The following is a 21,595-nucleotide window of genomic DNA, read 5'->3' as shown; positions in this document are numbered from 1 at the left end:
TGAAACACGCAAAAGAAAATAAATAAATATGCCACAAAACAATAATGAAGTGGATTTTAACTCATCGTTACCACTTACATTAATGTACATAGGAAGTGTACATTCACTCACAGGACGTTGAAGACTACCTCACTCCTCCATGAAAATACATGTGACTGTAGCCAACCAGAGCGCACAAAGATCACACGGGTACCGAGTGGTGGGACAGACAGCAGACTGACAATCCAGCAGTGTCCCTGTCATCTCTGGCTTTGTGACTGACAGGCGCCTGTCCTATAAATAGATCACTAGAAGATTCATGTCGTTCATTCGAGTGGGAGAAGGCTCTACTGACTTTTCTGACTAGCGAATTTAAACTTTTTAAATGAAAAGAAGCCTAGTTAATTAATGAAGTGGAAAAAGTAGCCAGCTGACAAAGCAGTTTATCGGCTATTTCTCCGGTGGTCGGAGCTTATGGAAAACTCTTATCAGGTGACGGAGTTGCTGCTGAAGTTGAATCTTTAGGAATTAACTTCTAGCCGGGTGCATGTCATTACTGGAGAGAGAAGCTTTTCTCCTCAACCCATAGAGCTTTTCTTGATCACTTTCTAGTCTCTTGTGTTCTCACGGTCTTTCTCTTCCCCCAGTGTCTCTCTCACTCACTCACTCTAATGATGTATATGAATCTCTTCATCCAGAGGAGAGGAGTGAGCGTGTGTGGAGGGGGCTCAGGACTCTCTGAATAGAATCTAGGCCAGACACTGTCGCCAAACCTAAGACTTAATTTAACTCCTGCAGCGTGTAGCAATCCCCTTCCATGGTGCTTACAGCTGCTGCTGCCACGCGGCCCAAGTGTAAATGAAGTTTTAAGTGAGAATGGCTTGCATCATCTTTAAAGTCAACATAGCTCAGGAAGATCTAAGCAATAGTCAAACCATTATAAGCCATTTTCACACCAAAAATGATCTATTTTCTTTGGAGAGTCTTCATGCGCCAGGTATCCTTTCAACATCAGACATGTCTCTTTCTTTACCCAGCAGCCCCTGAGAAATAATGGATGTGCACGCTGAGTGTTTGTGTGAGATAGATGGAGGGCGACCTGGCAACTGACTAGGTTTTGTATGGAGAACTGAGGGCAGACTAATGAATACTGAACACTATGCTCCCAAATTCCGAGAACGTCACAACCTCAACTATTCCATTATTAATAATCCTGAGCTCTGCCGTCCTTTTGTCTGGTCTTGCCGGTTTATACTTGATACTTAACTGTCTTTCTCTCCTCATCTCTTGTCCTTAATCTGCTCTGAACTGAGGACAGCAGAAGGCAATATGGTGGATTCCTCTTTTTTTTTACATTGGGTGCAAATGAAGGAAAGGAGATATTGAGGAAGCTTCTTTAAACTATTGACACCCATTGGTCCAGTGTTGTCTTGTTGCACAGGAAAAAACAATGCAAACTGATTCACACCCCCCCATTGCTTAATGCAGAATAATCACTCCCACCACCACCAAAACACTATGGGCTAGCCTAACGCTAGCCGCAAATGTGATTGCTGTCTCTGGCATGAGCTCTTTAGGTAAACTATCTATTCATCAGGGTGCCACCCGCCAGGCAGCCCAGGCTATTTCTAGTGGGACGAGGAGGCTAGCCCCTGGGTAACTGACGTTGGAAATAGATTAGCTTGAATTTCACCTCACGGTCTGTCTCTCTGATCACTTAATGTGGCCATTTTCCTTTCTTTCTGTGTGCTTGCCGATTTCTCCATCTTTGTTTCTAAAATAGGCTGTGTCTTGCCTCACTTTGTCTCTCTCCCCCCCCCCTCGCTCTTTACATCTGTCTACCTCTGTCAGTGGCTCTCTCTGCATTGCTCTCCCTTCTCTTTATTAGGACTCTCTCCTTTTCTATCTTTGTCCTCCCAGCTATGAAGCTCAGCCCTGTCTGCCTCCGCGCCCTGTCTGCCTCCGCGCCCTGTCTGCCTCCGCGCCCTGCCTGCCTCCGCGCCCTGCCTGCCTCCGCGCCCTGCCTGCCTCCGCGCCCTGCCTGCCTCCGCGCCCTGCCTGCCTCCGCGCCCTGCCTGCCTCCGCGCCCTGCCTGCCTCCGCGCCCTGCCTGCCTCCGCGCCCTGTCTGCCTACGCTCTTCTCACTGTTTCTAATTTAAAGATGAAGTTTTGAAATATATAAGTAATATTAAACTTTATTTGTCACGTATAGACCTTACCGTGAAATGCTTACTTACAAGCCCTTAACCAACATTGCAGTTCAAGAACAGTTAAGAAAATATTTACCAAATAAACAAAAGTTTAAAAAATCATAAAGTAACATAACAATAACGGGGCTCTATACAGGGGATACAGGTACCGAGTCAGTGTGTGGGGTTACAGGTTCGATGGAATTTGTTCATGTAGGTAGGGGTGACTATGCATAGATGATAAACAGCGAGTAGTAGCAGTTTACAAAACAAATGGGTGGGGGGTCAATGTAAATATTCCGGTGGCCATTTGATTAATTGTTCAGCAGTCTTATGGCTTAGGGGTAGTAGCTGTTAAGCAGCCGTTTGGTCCAAGACTTGAAGGCCCCGGTTACCGCTTGTCGTGTGATAGCAGAGAAAGGTTTATGACACCGCCTATTATATAGGTCCTAGATTGCAGAAAGCTTGGTCCCAGTGATGTACTGGGCCATACACAGAAACCTCTGTAGCATCTTAATGTCAGAAGCTGAGCAATTGCCATACCAGGCGGTGATGCAACCGGTCAGGATACTCTCGATGGTGCAGCTGAAGAACTTTTTGAGGATCTGGGGACACATGCCAAATCTTTTCAGTCTCCTGAGGGGGAAAAGGTTTTGCCTTGCCCCCTTCACGACACTCTTGTTGTGTTTGGACTAGAGGTCGGAATGGCCGATTTAATTAGGGCCGATTTCAAGTTTTTATAACAATCGGAAATTGGTATTTTTGGGCCCCGATTTGCCAAATTATTATTATTTATTTTTTACACCTTTATTTAACTAGGCAAGTCAGTTAAGAACACTTTTTTATTTTCAATGACGGCCTAGGAACAATGGGTTAACTGCCTCGTTCAAGGGTAGGAAGACAGATTATCACCTTGTCAGCTCGGGGGAGCCAACCTTACAGTTAACTAGTCCAACGCAATAACGACCTGCCTCTCTCTCGTTGCACTCCACGAGGAGACTGCCTGTTACGCGAATGCAGTAAGCCAAGGTAAGTTGCTAGCTAGCATTAAACTTATCTTATAAAAAACAATCAATCATAATCACTAGTTAACTACACATGGTTGATGATATTACTAGATATTACCTAGCGTTTCCTGTGTTGCATATAATCTGACTGAGCATACAAGTATCTGACTGAGCGGTGGTAGGCAGAAGCAGGCGCGTAAACATTAATTCAAACAGCACTTTCGTGCGTTTTGCCAGTAGCTCTTCGTTGTGCGTCAAGCATTGCGCTGTTTATGACTTCAAAACTATCAACTCCCGAGAAGAGGCTGGTGTGACCGAAGTGAAATGGCTGGCTAGTTAGCGCGTGCTAATAGTGTTTCAAACTTCACTTGCTCTGAGCCATGGGGTGGTGTTGGAATTATTATGAATAAATGAATAAACAATATCCCCATTTTAAATAGAATTGTAACTAAGTAAACTTATACTCTGTTTTATTATATCTGATTAACAATATGAGTTCATAAAAAGGGATTGTGTGACACAGACAAGGTGTAATTAAAGTTAATGAACACCATTCCAACTAGGAAGGAACAAATGGGTTGGGGACTGTGTAAACACATAAGGTTGTTAACCTATGGTTGAACCTACAGAACCTACAGAGCTTAGTGAGCTCTGGAGTTTTTAGATAAGACAGTGAGTGCATTCCTAGGTTTTCTGTTAATTAGAACTGTCAGCTCAGTGGTGATCGATAATGTTGAGGGGTCAAAAGTTACCTGGAAGTGTGTTAGAATGAACTTTTCACCTCACTTTGTCCCAGTTGAGAGGAGAGGATTCTGTTAAAGCAATGAAATGACGTCATGATCTGTATATAAACTGTTCACGGTTTAGTGGCAGCGCGCTCCGAGAATAAATTCTGTTACCTATTATTGAAAGACTGGTCTGCGTCTATTTTATGCAAACAAGAATCTTATAAATTCTCATAAAATAGATTAAGGGTTTTCAATTGATGAAAGCACATTGGCATAATTAAATGACATTAACAGGTGGTTGTTTCCCTTGCTCTGCATGGGTAACGCTTTGATGTAGTGGCTGTTGTCTTTGTGTTGCTGGTTCGAGCCCAGCGAGGAGAGGGATGGAAGCTTTACTGTTACACACACTGGCAATACTAAAGTGCCTATAAGAACATCCAATAGTCAAAGGTTAATGAAATACAAACGGTATAAAGGGAAATAGTCCTATAATAACTACAACTTAACTTCTTACCTGGGAATATTGAAGACTCATTCTGAGCAAGGAACTGAAATGTTAGCTTTCTTACATAGCACATATTGCACTTTTGCGTTCTCCTCCAACACTTTGTTTTTGCATTATTTAAACCAAATTGAACACGTTTCATTATCTACTTGAGGCTGAATTGATTTTATTGATGTATTATATTAAGTTAAAATAAGTGTTAATTCAGTATTGTTGTAAATGTCATTATTACAAATGCATTTAAAAATATATATAAATCTGCCAATTAATCGGTATCGGCTTTTTTGGCCCTCCAATAATCGGTATCGGGGTTGAAAAATCATAATCGGTCGACCTCTAGTTTGGACCATGATAGTTTGTTGGTGATGTGGACACCGAGGAACTTGATACACTCGACCTGCTCCACTACAGCCCTGTCGATGTTAATTTCCTGTAGTCCACGATCAGCTCCTTTGTCTTGCTCACATTGAGGGAGAGGTTGTTGTCCTGGCACTACACTGACAGTTCTCTGACCACCTCCCTATAGGCAGTCTTGTTGGTGATCAGGCCTACCACTGTTGTGGTGTCAGCAAACTTAATGATGATGTTGGTGTCATTTGGCCACGCAGTCGTGGGTAAACAGGGAGTACAGGAGAGGACTAAGTACACACCCCTGAGGGGCCCCAGTGTTGAGGATCAATGCGGCAGATGTGTTGTTGCCTACCATTACCACATGGGGGCGGCCCATCAGGAAGTCCAGGATCCAGTTGCAGAGGGAGATGTTTCGTCCCAGGGTCCTTAGCTTAGTGATGAGCTTTGAGGACACTATGGTGTTGAAAGCTGAGCTGTAGTCAATGAACAGCATTCTCACATAGGTGTTCCTTCTGTCCAGGTGGGAAAGGGCAGTGTAGAGATGGCTTAATCTGTGGATCTGTTGGGGTGGTGTGCGAATTGGAGTGAGTTTAGGGTGTCCGGGGGATGCTGTTGACGTGAGCCATGACCAGCCTTTCAAAAGCACTTCATGGCTGCCGATGTGAGTGCCATGGGCGGTAATAATTTAGGCAGGTTACCTTTGCTTACTTGGGCACAGGGAATATGCTTGAAACATATGGACTCAGTCAGGGAGAGGCTGAAAAGGTCAGTGAAGACACTTGCCAGCTGGTCCGCGCATGCTTTGAGTTCACGTCCTGGTTACCCATCTGGCACCGTGGCTTTGTGAATGTTGACCTGTTTAATGGTCTTGCTCATATCGACTACCGAAAGCGTTATCACAGAGTCATCCAGAACAACTGGTGGTCTCGTGCATGCTTCAGTGTTGCTTCGAAGCGAGCATAGAAGGCATTTATCTAATCTGGTAGGCTCGCATCACTGGGCAGCTTGCGTCTGGGTTTCCCTTTGTAGTCCGTAATGGTTTTCAAGCCCTGCCACATTTGACGAGTGTCAGAGCCGGTGTAGTAGGATTCGATCTTAGTCCCATATTGACTCCTTGCTTGTTTGATCGTTCATCTGAGGGCATAGCAGGATTTCTTATAGGCGTGGGATTAGTGTCCCGCTCCTTGAAAGCGGCAGCTCTAGCCTTTAGCTCGATGCAGATGTTGCCTGTAATCCATGGCTTCTGGTTGGGATATGTATGTACGGTCACTGGGGACGTCGTCGTCAATGCACTTATTGATGAAGCCGATGACTGAGGTGGTGTACTCCTCAATGCTTTTGATGAATCCCGGAACATATTCCAGTCTGTGCTAGCAAAACAGTCCTGTAGCGTAGCATCTGCGTCATCTGACCACTTCCGTATTGAGTGAATCACTGGTACTTCCTGCTTTAGTTTTTGCTTAAAAGCAGGAATCGGGAGGATAGAATCTTGGTCAGATTTTCCAAATGGAGGGCAGGAGAGAGCTTTGTATGCATCTCTGTGTGTGGCGTAAAGCTGGACCAGAGTTGCACATGTGACGTGCTGGTAAAAATTAGATAAAACTGATTTAAATTTGCCTGGATTTAAGTTCCCGACCACTAGGAGCACCTCTTCTGGGTAAGCTTTTTCTTGTTTGCTTATGGCCTTATAGAGTTGGTTGAGAGCAGTCTTAGTGCCAGCTTAGTTCTGTGGTGGTAAATAGACTGCTACAAATAATATAGATGAGAACTCTCTTGGTAGATCGTGTGGTCTACAGCTTATCATAAGGTACTCTACCTCAGGCAAGCAATACCTCGAGACTTCTTTAATATTAGATATCGTGCACCAGCTGTTATTGACAAAAGACACACCCCCACCCCTCGTCTTACCAGACGTAGCATCTTTGTTCTGCCGGTGCATTGAAAATCCCTCCAGCTCTATATTATCCGTGTTGTCATTCAGCCACAAGTCGGTGAAACATAAGATATAACAGTTCTTAACTTCATTGGGATAGGGGGAAGTATTTTCACGTCCGGATGAAAAGCGGGCCCAAAGTAAACTGCCTGTTTCTCAGGCCCAGAAGCTAGGATATGCATATAATTGGTAGATTTAGATAGAAAACACTCAAGTTTCTAAAACGTTAATTATGTCTGAGTATAACGGAACTTATTTGGCAGGTGAAACCCCGAGGACAAAAAAGATTGAGGTCACTGTTTTCAATTCGTTTTCTATGGGAAACTATATTTATGAGGAACCTGGTTGCAGTTTCTGTGGCTTCCACTAGATGTCAACAGTCTTTAAAATTGGTTGATGTTTTTCTTTTGAGAAATGAAGAAGTAGGGCTGTTCTTTGAGTGTCAAGCCAAGTGGACTCTTCTGTTTAGTGTGTGTGACCAGGAGCTCGTTCCACGTTGTTTTTATCCGATATTGAACACAGTATATTCCGTCTATATTTTATCGATTATTTACGTTTTAGGATATCTAGGTTGGATTAGGAACGTTGTTTGGACCAAGTTTACAGGTAACTTATGAGATACTTTGTAGTCATGTTGGGCGAGTTGGAACCGGTGTATTTCTGAATCAAACGCGCCAAATAAATGGACATTTAAAGAAGGAGGGGATATAAATAAGGAATTTATCGAACAAAAGGACCATTTGTGATGTTTCTGGGACCTTTTGGAGTGCCAACAGAAGATCTTCAAAGGTAAGGCATTTTCTATATCGCTACTTCTGACTTTCGTGTCGCACCTGCCTGGTTGAAATATGTTTTTAATTTGTTGTATGCGGGGCGTCAGATAATCGCATGGTTTGCTTTCGCCGTAAAGCCTTTTTGAAATCTGACATGGCGGCTGGATTAACAACAAGTTAAGCTTTATTTTGATGTATTACACTTGTGATTTTATGAAAGTTAAATATTTATCGTAATTTAATTTGAATTTGGCGCTATGCAATTTCACCGGATGTTGTCGCTAGCGTCCCACTGATCCGAAAGAAGTTCATGTCCCATTGGTAGGATAATTGTAATCGTAGGTCATCGATTTTATTTTCCAATGATTGCGTGTTAGCTAGTAGAATTGATGGCAGTGGGAGTTTACTCTCTCGCCTAAGGATTCTCAGAAGGCAGCCTGATCTGTGTCCTTTCCCTCCGTCTTTTCTTCACCCAAATGACGGGGATCTGGGCCTGTTCCCGGGGAGCAGTATGTCTTTCTCGTCGGACTCTTTAAAAGAAAAAGATTATTCCAGTTCGTGGTATGTAATCCCAGTTCTGATGTCCAGAAGTTATTTTTGGTCATAAGAGACTGTAGCAGCATCATTATGTACAAAATAAGTTAAACAACGCAAAAAAAACTAACAAAATAGCACGACAGTAACTAATTGCAACTGATATCGAAATGATATCACACAGTGTATCAAGAATGAAGTGTCTCTGAAAACAAGACAGTAATTATTCAGTGGCTTCCTGGGTACTCATGCTCAGGCATGAACTTTAAAAACAGGTGATGTCACTGCTTTTTGATGCTAGTGCCTCAACTGACCATGTTTTCATGTGTAATCACTGTTTCATTATGTAACCTCTCTTGCTGTCCCCCAGGCGTGCCCCTCTCCACCCAGTGGGGTCCCCAGGGTTACTTCTATGCCATCCAGATCGCCCAGTACGGCCTGAGCCACTACAGCAAGAACCTGACGGAGCGGCCACCCCATGTGGAGCTGTACGACGCGGCTGAGGAGAAGGACAACCGCGCGGGCTCACCCAGCGGTCCCTGGACGGTCCCCAAGGGCTGCAGCCTCACACGGCTCCACGACAAGGGCCGTGCCACCTCTGTGCGCCAGTTCAGTGCCCCAGGTAGGATGGCAGCAGCACATGTATGTCTGTCATACAGGGAGGTAGATAGAAACACACAAGAATATTATTCTATTTCCATCTTTGTGGTGGACAGAATGCAGTAGTTGAAAATGAGGCTGGAATGTTCTGCTCTATTCAGTTCTGTCCTCACCTCAATCTCTGTAGAGCTTTCTTAGACCTTGATCATTATTACATCATCAACCTCTCCTTGATCGCTCTTTTGTCTTTCTCTTTCTCAACTTTGTCTGGCCATTTTTCTTCTCTGCTCCATCTTTTTTGAAGGCTATTCCTCTCTCTACTCATCTATCTTAGTCCCCATTGAATTGCGCAGGTTAATGTTTTTTTCCCTCATGAATCTTGCTATTGAGGCAGCTCTGCACAGCCACAGTCATTATTTGAACCTTAACCCACTGCTAACCCAATTTGGACTTTTCAACTGGCCTATCTAAAGGGAAGTTGCTCAGTTCTGCCTCCAGGACAAGACTCATGACGTGAACCTACTAGAATGAACTCCCACAATCCCTCTCTGTCTCTGTCTCTCTCCCCCCCCCCCTTGGGTATCTGACAAGCGAATCAATGAGTTTTATTTGATTGGAGGCTTGTGGCCTACATATCCCATACAGAGCAGATTGTGGTCACTACTGTATGTCTCAGTCGTCAATGGCAGAGAGGCGCCTGGATTCTGGGCGCTGATGCCTGTTCTTTTGTTGATCATCCTGTAATGCAGTTTTCCCCCTGCAGCAGATCGAACCCCATTAACATTAGCAGGGCCATTCTATAAGGAGACAGTGGGGTAATTGTTGTCACTAGCTACATATGGCTCGAGCTGTGGTCTATGAATGTGTGAGTGATTGTGTGTTTCGATAGGCCTAAATAAGTGTGTGTGTGTTTTTCAGAGACTAAACAAGTCTGCGTGAGAGCACAATTGAGAACCTGGGTTTGTATTTGTGTGTGTTGTCACGAACCGACTCAAAGTGCGTAACAAAAAAGGAGACAACGTTGAGATAAGGAATAACAAAATATATTTATTTAACTAAAGTAAACTAAATATAATTAACAATGGTGTGTGTGTAGTCAGTAATCAGTAGTGAGGTTGCGTGCATAAATGTGATAATGAGGGGTGTTGAAAGGTGCCAATGCAAACAATCAAAAACAGCCACAAATAATGCCACAACCTAAATCTGTGTCTGCACGGAGAGAGTCTCCCCAATGAATGGGGAAGAGGTGCATTTATCCTGGGACACACTGACGACCCTCCCGGCTCCCCCCACCGACATCCTATTAAGGAATAAAAGAGCAAAGCGAAATAAATCGGCAGACCGAGTGGGAGGGTCGTCAGTGTGTCACAATACTTGCATTTTAATTTGGATACCAGGTTTAGTATCACAATGCTCGATACCAAAACGATGCCACAGCAAAAACAGAAGGCATATTAGCTAAAGCCTCAGAATGGCACTTGATCCAGACAGATGAACTCAGGTACTGCTCTGTTCATTTGCCGGGCATCTTTTGAGTTAAATATATTTGAAACGTTTTACGTCAGACTTCTTCAGATACAGCCAAGTATGTATTAATGAACCAATTAAACAATCTAACTACATAACATCATGGTAATACCTTTTTTGAATGGTAAATCTCTATTGAAAAACTGTGTAAATCAAGATGTAGCCTAGGCCTATGCACAATATAGGTGAATGCATATATAGGTGAATGCAGGCTAACAGTGAGTATGTGGAGCTAACATGATGCAGCCCAGACTCCCAGTGCAGGCTAACAGTGAGTATGTGGAGCTAACATGATGCAGCCCGGACTCCCAGTGCAGACTAACAGTGAGTATGTGGAGCTAACATGATGCAGCCCGGACTCCCAGTGCAGGCTAACAGTGAGTGTGTGGAGCTAACATGATGCAGCCCAGACTCCCAGTGCAGGCTAACAGTGAGTATGTGGAGCTAACATGATGCAGCCCAGACTCCCAGTGCAGGCTAACAGTGAGTGTGTGGAGCTAACATGATGCAGCCCAGACTCCCAGTGCAGGCTAACAGTGAGTGTGTGGAGCTAACATGATGCAGGCTAACAGTGAGTATGTGGAGCTAACATGATGCAGCCCAGACTCCCAGTGCAGGCTAACAGTGAGTGTGTGGAGCTAACATGATGCAGCCCAGACTCCCAGTGCAGGCTAACAGTGAGTGTGTGGAGCTAACATGATGCAGGCTAACAGTGAGTATGTGGAGCTAACATGATGCAGCCCAGACTCCCAGTGCAGGCTAACAGTGAGTATGTGGAGCTAACATGATGCAGCCCGGACTCCCAGTGCAGGCTAACAGTGAGTATGTGGAGCTAACATGATGCAGCCCGGACTCCCAGTGCAGGCTAACAGTGAGTATGTGGAGCTAACATGATGCAGCCCAGACTCCCAGTGCAGGCTAACAGTGAGTATGTGGAGCTAACATGATGCAGCCCAGACTCCCAGTGCAGGCTAACAGTGAGTATGTGGAGCTAACATGATGCAGCCCAGACTCCCAGTGCAGGCTAACAGTGAGTATGTGGAGCTAACATGATGCAGCCCAGACTCCCAGTGCAGGCTAACAGTGAGTGTGTGGAGCTAACATGATGCAGCCCGGACTCCCAGTGCAGGCTAACAGTGAGTATGTGGAGCTAACATGATGCACCCCGGACTCCCAGTGCAGGCTAACAGTGAGTATGTGGAGCTAACATGATGCACCCCGGACTCCCAGTGCAGGCTAACAGTGAGTATGTGGAGCTAACATGATGCAGCCCGGACTCCCAGTGCAGGCTAACAGTGAGTATGTGGAGCTAACATGATGCAGCCCAGACTCCCAGTGCAGGCTAACAGTGAGTATGTGGAGCTAACATGATGCAGCCCAGACTCCCAGTGCAGGCAAACAGTGAGTATGTGGAGCTAACATGCTCTTCTGCTCTTCAAATTAAATTATTAACACACCCATAGTATAAAACAGCCTTTAGTCTTGATGTCTTTGCTTGTTTTATTGGCCTCACATGTGAATCCTTAAAGAGATGGTGGGGCTAAAGCTTAGTGTGAACGATGCTGAATGGGTGTAGACAAAGAAGAGCTCTCCAGGAGGTGTACCAAAACATTCAAGACATTTTGTCAAAAGTGAGGTTACATGTTTATCAATTTTCAAAACATAATTACTTTCCCATTGTTCTGTAGTGTATGATAATACCATTTTGTAGCTCTGAGTCTCTACTTTTATCCAATGTTATATATATAATTAGATAGATCTCTCTCTCTCTCTGTGCAGAATACTTATTGACCAAAATTACAACTTTTGATTTTTATTCATTTGTAAATATTTCTAAAAACATAATTCCACTGACATTATGTGGTGCTGTGTGTAGATCCGTGACACACAATCTCAATTGAATCCATTTTAAAATCAGTCTGGAACTCAACATAATGTGGAAAAAGTCCAGGTGTGTGAATGAGGGTAATGTATGTATTAGTGCACCTGTGCTGCAGACAACCTGGCATAGTGTGTCTCTCAACCCCGGTGATGATTAGCATCAGACAACCTATAGCATAGTGTCTCTCTCAACCCCGCTGATGAGCAGCATCAGACAACCTAGCATAGTGTCTCTCTCAACCCCGGTGATGAGCAGCATCAGACAACCTGGCATAGTGTCTCTCTCAACCCCGTTGATGAGCAGCATCAGACAACCTATAGCATAGTGTCCCTCAACCACGGTGATGAGCAGCATCAGACAACCTATAGTATAGTGTCTCTCTCAACCCCGGTGATGATTAGCATCAGACAACCTATAGCATAGTGTCTCTCTCAACCCCGGTGATGAGCAGCATCAGACAACCTATAGCATAGTGTTTCTCTCAACCCCGGTGATGAGCAGCATCAGACAACCTATAGCATAGTGTCTCTCTCAACCCCAGTGATGAGCAGCATCAGACAACCTATAGCATAGTGTCTCTCTCAACCACGCTGATGAGCAGCATCAGACAACCTATAGCATAGTGTCTCTCTCAACCACGCTGATGAGCAGCAGCATCAGAGAGGAGATGGGATCTCGTCTGTATTCCCGGCCCATCATTTATTGATGGCAGAGTAATCACAGGGCCACAGTACAAATCCACTTACTCTCTGGGTTGCCTTAAGTAATGGATTTATGAGTGCATTAAAGAGCTGTAGAAACCTGGGGCCCTGCCTGCCAGCCTGAATGTGTCTCTGTCTGTGCCTGTGTCTCTGTCTGTGCCTGTGTCTCTGTCTGTGCCTGTGTCTCTGTCTGTGCCTGTGTCTCTGTCTGTGCCTGTGTCTCTGCCTGTGCCTGTGTCTCTGTCTGTGCCTGTGTCTCTGTCTGTGCCTGTGTCTCTGCCTGTGCCTGTGTCTCTGCCTGTGCCTGTGTCTCTGCCTGTCTCTCTGTCTGTGCCTGTCTCTCTGTCTGTGCCTGTCTCGCTGTCTGTGCCTGTCTCGCTGTCTGTGCCTGTCTCGCTGTCTGTGCCTGTCTCGCTGTCTGTGCCTGTCTCGCTGTCTGTGCCTGTCTCGCTGTCTGTGCCTGTCTCGCTGTCTGTGCCTGTCTCGCTGTCTGTGCCTGTCTCGCTGTCTGTGCCTGTCTCGCTGTCTGTGCCTGTCTCGCTGTCTGCGCCTGTCTCGCGGTCTTACTCTTATTTTCTCTTACTCTCCTTTTATCTCTTTCTGGTGTGTGCACACTCTCTCTTTCTGAAAGTTTAACAGTGCCTCCTCCTCTGAGTGTTTTCAGAGTGCTGTGGGGTGCAGACTTGGTAGGAGGGAGGGAGCTAGGCTTAGCCGCTGACAAGGGGGCTGAACAGTTTGGGATAAGTTCAGAAGATGATCTCTGTTTGGAAGGAAGTGGGTGTGTCTCTACATATACAGTACCAGTCAAAAGTTTGGACACCTACTTATACCAGGGTTTTTATTTTTTACTATTTTCTACATTGTAGAGTAATTGTGAAGACATCAGAACTATGAAATAACAAATATGGAATCATGTAGTAACCAAAAAAGTGTTAAAACAAATCTAAATATATTTTATATTTGAGATTCTTCAAAGTAGCCACCCTTTGCTGTGATGACAGCTTTGCACACTCTTGTGTGAAAAACTCTTGAATGAGTAGGTGTGTCCAAACTTTTGACTGGTACTGTATGTGTGTGTGTTAGGGATTCAACATTTCCTAGTAGTATTGTCAAACTGTGTGTTCCCTGCTGGGCTGCTGCCTAAGGAAGTGTTGCAGTGCGAGATGGGACTGAATCCAGACAATAAAACGGAATTCAACAATATTCAAAAATGTATTGAACTTATCAGTCGGGAACCAACTAAATGTATAAAAGCATGTATTCATTTGCCCAAGTTTATCATGAAATGAACAGAGTGATTCTTATTTCCTGCAACTTTCTGATGAGGCAAGGAGAATTCCTCCGTCTCAATGCTGTATGGACTGTGTGCGCCGCTATCACTGTGTAGCTGTTAGCGATGATGCTAATAAAAAATCTCCCGATAGATGGAAAGGCCTTCTTAAAAACATTCTAAAAAATGTTAACAGCCTCTGTTTACCTGACAGAATATCATTATTATTTACATCAATCCAGTGGGTATTAGTGTTGTAAACTCTACCCACGTGTGACAATGCAAATGTGTGCTACAAAAACCTAGCTAAACAGTCTCTTGCTAGGTGCACACTGGAATTAAAGGGTGACTACACACTCAAATTTTAAAACATTTTCCCAGACCTCAAAAGTGGTCTTCTGATGTGGTTTAGTATGGTTGTTGACTTAGAATATTCCATTTTTAGATTGTTTAATAAGTGTGATTTTTGAGAGCGAAAAACCTGAAAAACAATGAAGTGAAAAACAGAACCAATTACTGAATTTAAAATATTTTTTACATATTTCTTTTTAGGGGTGTAATTAGGATATGGGCCAAGCAGCACCTTGGTCTATTTTCATTCTCTCCCAACTATCTCTCTTCCCCTGTTCTCTACCCTCTCTTCCCCCTCCCTCTCTTCCCCCAGTCACTCTTTCTCACATACATACTAACCAGGATCCCATAGGGGGGACTTTCTCTCAGAACCCATACATCTGTTGAAGGGGGGGAGGGGCTTCTCAACATTCTATTACAATGCAAGCCTATAGAAAGCTGTCCTTAGAATGACACGGTAGCTCTTTATGATGCCGCATGTTTAAGACAAACTGTCTTGGGTGTGATGGGCCTTTTTCTAAATGCAGCGCTTTGTTACAAAATAAATCCAACGTCACAATCTCCCTCACCCTGTTCTTAACCTTGAGAACAAACCCAAATACACACATTCTCATTAGTTCAGAGAACGATGGACCCTAGTGACTACCAGCACTGTGAAGAACTGTGAAACCATTAAACCCACCATGTTGTTTCTCCCTCCTGTCACTACAGAGAACTCTGAAGGTGTCTCCCTCCCCCTGGGCAACTCCAAGGACTTTATCATCTCCTTCGACCTCAAGTTCACCTCCAACGGAAGCGTGTCTGTGGTGCTGGAGACCACGGAGAAGGGCGCGCCCTTCATCATCCACTATGTCACTTCCGCTCAGCTCATCGCCTTCAGTGGCCGCGACATCACCTACGGCATCGGGCCCCGTGCTGCCTGGTCCACGGTCACCCGGGACCTGCTGACCGACCTGAGGAAGGGCGTGGGCCTGTCCAACACCAAGGCCGTCAAGGCCACCAAGGTTAGCACCTTCAGTCTTAATTGTGTTAGAGCAGGGCTCTCCAATCCCCAGTTGATTCAGTTTGTCAACCAGCTAATTATTAGAATCGGTTGCAGTATATTAGGGGTGTAGTGAAAAATCCTACAGGAGGGTGGTTCTCCAGGAACAGGGTTGTAGTGAAAAACCTACATGATGGTGGCTCTATAGGAACAGGGTTGGAGTTAACCTACAGGAGGGTAGATCTCCAGGAATAGGGTTGGAGTTAAAACCTACAGGAGGGTGGCTCTATAGGAACAGGGTTGGAGTTAACCTACAGGAGGGTAGATCTCCAGGAATAGGGTTGGAGTTAAAACCTACAGGAGGGTGGCTCTCCAGGAATAGGGTTGTAGTGAAAAACCTACATGATGGTGGCTCTATAGGAACAGGGTTGGAGTTAAAACCTACAGGAGGGTAGATCTCCAGGAATAGGGTTGGAGTTAACCTACATGATGGTGGCTCTATTGGAACAGGGTTGGAGTTAACCTACAGGAGGGTAGCTCTCCAGGAACAGGGTTGGAATTAAAACCTACAGCAGGGTAGCTCTCCAGGAACCGGGTTGGAGTTAAAACCTACAGCAGGGTAGCTCTCCAGGAACCGGGTTGGAGTTAAAACCTACAGCAGGGTAACTCTCCAGGAACCGGGTTGGAGTTAAAACCTACAGGAGGGTAGCTCTCCAGGAACAGGGTTGGAGAGCCCTGCTGTAGAGAAACAACGAAATGTATAGAAACAATAATACATTTTAACCAAACAATACATTTTAACATGTTGGTTAAGACCATAAGATACTATTTACAGAATTATAATAAAATATATTTTTAAATGTCAGTTACCAAATCAGCATATAACCCATAAGGTTCTAAAGTACCAGAAACGTAGAAGTTGTGTGAATCTTGGTAGGAAGAGTTAATGTTCCTATCATGTTAAACATGGCCTCAGTTAAACAAAACCCCCCCCCTTGTTTCCAGGTGATGCCGCGGCGGGTTGTGCGACTGATAGTCCGTGGGCGCGGTGCCATCGACAACGTCACCATCTCCACCACGGCGCACACGGCTGCTTTCTTCGCCGCCAGTGACTGGCTGCTGCGCAACCAGGACGAGCGTGGCGGGTGGCCCATCATGGTCACACGCAAGCTGGGCGAGGGCTTCCGCCCGCTGGAGCCTGGCTGGTACTCCGCCATGGCGCAGGGCCAGGCCATGTCGACTCTGGTCCGCGCCTACCTGCTCACCAAGGACCAGACGTACCTGAACGCTGCGCTGCGTGCCACAGGCCCCTACAAGCTGCACTCTGAACAGCACGGCGTCAAGGCTGTCTTCATGAACAAGTACGACTGGTACGAGGAGTACCCCACTACACCAGGCTCCTTCGTGCTCAACGGCTTCATATACTCGCTGCTCGGTCTCCACGATCTGGCCGAGACGGCGGGCGAGAAACTAGGCCGGGAGTCTGGCCTGTTGTTCTCCAGGGGCATGGAGTCCCTCAAGGCCATGCTGCCACTGTATGACACTGGCTCGGGCAGCATCTACGACCTGCGGCACTACATGCTGGGCACAGCCCCCAACCTGGCACGCTGGGACTACCACACCACGCACATCAACCAGCTGCAGCTGCTGGCGTCCATCGATAACGCGCCCATCTTCCGGGACGTGGTGAAGCGCTGGAAGAGCTACCTGAAGGGGGGGCGGGCCAAGCACAACTAGGAGCCGGTCCTGGACCATGAACTCTTTGGGGAGGTGTGGGAGGGGAGTGTGTGGTATGTCTGTGTGTGTAGCCTACGTAGCTACGTGTGTGTGCACATTTCTGTGTGTGTAGCCTACGTAGCTACGTGTGTGTGTGCACATCTCTGTGTGTGTAGCCTACGTAGCTACGTGTGTGTGTGCACATCTCTGTGTGTGTAGCCTACGTAGCTACGTGTGTGTGTGCACATCTCTCTGTGTGTGTAGCCTACGTAGCTACGTGTGTGTGTGCACATCTCTGTGTGTGTAGCCTACGTAGCTACGTGTGTGTGTGCACATCTCTCTGTGTGTGTAGCCTACGTAGCTATGTGTGTGTGTGTGCACATCTCTGTGTGTGTAGCCTACGTAGCTACGTGTGTGTGATCTGGTTACAGAGAAGATGAAAGGTATGTTCAGTCTAAAAGCGCTAAATGTTTGCGGTGCCGTTCGTCCCGGGTCTTATTTTTGCCACTGTAATTGCAGCTGTGGTCTATTCCGAGCTCGCTGTTGTAATTATGTGCAAACATAGCTTCAGGGAGTGTGTCTGTGTGTATGGGAGAAAAAGGGTGCACCCCCCCCCCCATTTGTCTCTTCACTCATCAGGATGCTACAGAAGAAGAATGTCTTGAGTGGGTTTATTGAATAGCATTGTTCCAACACTTTATTCCTTCACTAGTCTCCCCTCTAATGTTCACCTGTGTTTTGGGATGGCTGAAGAACTAGCTGACTGAAACCATACTGTCAATACTAGATGGAGTAGGATATGAGTCTAATTTATAGACTCTTATTGGAGGAGAGTCTTTCTCAATTCTGAATGTTGGATCAGCTTTTCCCCCGACCGACCAGTTACAGCAGTGATTATAGTTGTTTTGAACGTACCACATGTTATTTGTTGTTCTAGGAAAGTAAATAGTCCACCGATTGGTGTTCAGAGTACAAAGATAAGGAGCTACTATCGTCATTCACTAAGAAGCTCCCCGGGATTATCATGAGTAACCCCAGATGTAGAATCAGTTTACTTTAACCCAACCTAAAACATCAGTGTCCAATAAATAGATCTGACTTGCGATCAGCGGCAGGGTAGCCTAGTGGTCAGAGCGTTGGACGGAAGGTTAACCGGAAGGTTGCAAGTTCAAATCCCCGAGCTGACTCTTAGGGGCAACAACTTCTCACCCCCTCAAGCTAACATCCCATTCCCATAGGCCTCATAACCACCTCACCACAATCTCATTTTGGGGGGCGAAGATTGAACCCTGCGGAGCCCCGTAGTCCTAATCTGTTCAGGGGCGGTGTCCGTGTAGCTGCTCTCAGGTCAGTTTGATTGCTCTGGGACAAGGGTTGTATTTCAGCCCAGCAATGGGAGGCAGCATCCCCGATCCCCGGCCACAACGAGCTCCCATTACAGCTCCCTGGGGTCGGCCCATCATCCTTCACATACTGGAGCCAGAGGCATTCGCTATAGTCGTTACATTACATCCTATCTTTTCCCATTGCCAGGAAATGGCCGCCTCCCCTCAGTCTCAGTCTGGAGTTCATGTCCATTATAAATCCATCTTGAATTATTCCTTAGTGATTTCACTCATTTTAATTTCACCATGGGTTGATTTTCGTGAACCCTCTCCAGTTGAGTGTCTGATCAGCAAATGAAATGTAGATGAATGTAATTTCTCATTGAATATTGTGATTGTTTCAGTAACACTGACATCATATCCATATCCTATTTTACATTCATTGTCAGAAATACTGGCTACTACATTACATTTTAATTACGCTATCAATCATCTGGAAATTATATCAATCATTTGCTAATCAATACACTACAATTCTGGAAACGTGTGTGTGTGTGTGTGTGTCTGAGAGAGTGGGCAGATTGAGGCGTCATGTTCGAGGAACACTGTCAACATCTGTAGTTTCTCAACAAGAACATCGCCGGCGGCTGAGGTTGTTTTGAACGCTGCCCTAATTCTTGGCACGCGGAGACGCTAGCGGAAAGCAAGCTAATGACAGTCGGGCTTTCTCCCATCCGTTAGCATGCGTGGGCTCAGGCCTGTTCAATCTCCCTGCCTGGCCTATTGACAGGTGGATGTGAGTGAAGAGGGCTGCAGAGCCACCTCTCATTCAGACGGTTAATAGGCTGGAGTCCTGAGAGCCTGTCGGTGGAGCAGCCGCGGCAGCAGGGAATGATTCAGCTTTTAACTGACTGGTAAACAATGGCTGGCCAAGACCAAGGAGACAGTTTCACCTCTGACTGATGTGGAGTCAGATCAGATTGGCTGTGAGAAGAATGTTCTGTGGCTGTGGTTCAGACGGATCGGGTTTCACCGTCTCCGACCGGCTACAGGAATTGTAAAGTGCGTAAGAGGACTGAAATGTTGTTTTTTTTGTTCAAAGGACCATTTCTCCCCTTTTTCCTAAATGACTTTTGAACTTGATAAAGGACTGAATCTGCCGACTTCAGTGACGTTGGCTCTTTGAGGTGACGCCAATGACGTGTAAAATAATGACAGGAAAAGACAAAAAGCTCCTGCTGGTGTGAGTCGGGTGCTGCTGTCAGAGAGGAGACGGTAAGAAGAGTGTGAGCTCCATGTTTTCATTAGCACATGCAGAGGAAATGGGGTTAACCTTCATTTACTCTCAGTGAAATTTACTGTCAGTCCAGGTGCAGTAGTTCTCAAACTCAAAGCCCCAACCTTGTGTTTCCTATCCTGGTCCCAGATCTGTTTTAGCACGACAATGACCATAGGATTTCACAAGACGGCACAAACGCATCTGAGACCAGGTAGTGTGTGTGTGTGTCTACCTGCTCCATCTGATCTCCCAGGTTCCATGTCAGTCACGGGGTTCAGATGGTCACCTCTTCACCCTCTGTGACCCTTGCCCTCTTGTGCCCTGCTCTGATTTCATTCTGGAGGCCAAGTCATCGTTTGCTGAGAAATTGCACTCTGAACCTGTCATAACTTGATCCCCTGATTTGGATATTCAATGGATATTGTTTGATTCTCTTAATCATTGGTTGATCATGTCTATCTCATTTCTTCACATGAATACCACTATGCATATTTCATACTTTGCCGGGACTAAGAATGAAGTACATTCTTTAAAGGGATATTGGGACAGTCAGGCGTACCAATAGGGCCTGTGTTTATTGAGCGCTTCATTTTGTTCATACCAAAGTCTTTAAAAGTCCAGGTTGTTTGAGGTGTTCTTAATTGTTTTGTTTCTGCAGATTTTCCATGAAGCATTTTGTTTGTCAGTCTCAAGTCTGAGATATCACAAGATGACAAACGATAATGCTTAAACAAGAGTTTCCCTCCTCAGAGACAACGGGGGGGAAATCGACTGCCTTTCGGGAAAATGTAGTTTTTTAAATGTAGATTCTAATAGAGTAGTGTCGGAAGTTCTAGTGAACAGAAGATGTGTAAAACTCTCCTGTCTAATGGGATGTGTGCAACCGTACATCTAGTGTTGGTGCTCGGTCACATTTCAAAGGGAAAAATAGGCTCCTAACTGCAGGTTCTCCTGGAGGGGGTTGTAGTTTACCAGCTTGCTTTGTTTAGCGTTGGTTTACATGGTGGAAGGATTTGCTTTAGGGTCAGCTGTTTTGTTTTTTGTTGTTGAGTAAAGCACAATCACAGGCTCCATTAGTTGGTCTATATTTCTGTTGGATTTAGTTTCTTCTGGACAATGTGCAACGCCTTCCTTTTGAAAGCTGCTATTGTTTTTCACTGTGTAAAGGAATCTTTCTCGTCGTTATTTTCTCTCCTTTTCAACTTGATTCTTTCCACTATCCTGTAAATTGACATGTGCGAATCACATGTGACTTATGCAATAAAATGTAGACTGGGTCCCAGCTGCCGAGGGGCGCCCAGAGAGCGGTTGTACAGACAAGCACAATGTGCACATGCTACCATTTTTTTATGCAGAGAAAAAGTGTTTATATATAAGAGTGAATCTTTGTGCTTAAAAAGTCGCTTTTTAAAGTTGTAAAATAAATACATTTTTCTTAATGTTGACGTCCAATGATCTTTCTTCAAATATGCAACCCTGTTCCTGTTTAATACTCTTTAATTGCTTAGAAGGTTAATCAATCAAGGTGTATCAAAATGCATCGTTGTTTCGGACGAGACGATTGAGTTGCAATCCGATAGTCTACTTTCATTAACTGATCAGTCCTCTACACAAACCTGAGCAGGGACCTAATGGATGGAGCCCCGGTGAGTTTAAGCACATTGAATTGGAAAGTCATTGAGGAACGCTCGACCTGAGCTCAGCAGAGCTCCCTTCTCCTGACATTTATAGACTTCAGCCCTTCTCTCTCTTTCTCCACAAACCCTAATGATATTACCTTTCCTCCTGACAGCCAGTTTGTCTCCCAGCCCTTTAATTAGGCCTTTCCCAGACTCCAGGCTTTGTCTCTTTATTGGCCCCATTGACCCTCCCTCCACAGGACCATCCACATCCTTCACCTACTCTAGTGCCATTCAGATGGCTCTGATAGCATTAGAGGAATTCATGGTGCTTTGAGAGTCCG

General features: G+C 45.4%; 1 protein-coding gene across 1 annotated transcript in view; it reads left to right on the top strand.

The window, feature by feature from the left end:
* The window catches only part of glceb (glucuronic acid epimerase b), an 83,694-nt gene extending 62,623 nt beyond the window's left edge, over window positions 1-21,071 (top strand). Inside the window, exons 4-6 of the mRNA XM_064988991.1 lie at window positions 8,370-8,621; window positions 15,042-15,334; window positions 16,318-21,071. Coding sequence (XP_064845063.1) covers window positions 8,370-8,621; window positions 15,042-15,334; window positions 16,318-17,049 — 1,277 coding nt within the window. The 3' untranslated portion in view covers window positions 17,050-21,071. The remainder of the gene's footprint in view (window positions 1-8,369; window positions 8,622-15,041; window positions 15,335-16,317) is intronic.
* The last annotated feature ends 524 nt before the right edge of the window (window positions 21,072-21,595 follow it).

This window comes from Oncorhynchus masou, chromosome 2, assembly GCF_036934945.1.
Source record: "Oncorhynchus masou masou isolate Uvic2021 chromosome 2, UVic_Omas_1.1, whole genome shotgun sequence".
Classification (NCBI taxonomy): Eukaryota; Metazoa; Chordata; class Actinopteri; order Salmoniformes; family Salmonidae; genus Oncorhynchus; species Oncorhynchus masou.
The sequence above is the reverse complement of the archived record's forward strand: the minus strand, read 5'-3'. Positions and strand labels throughout refer to the sequence as shown.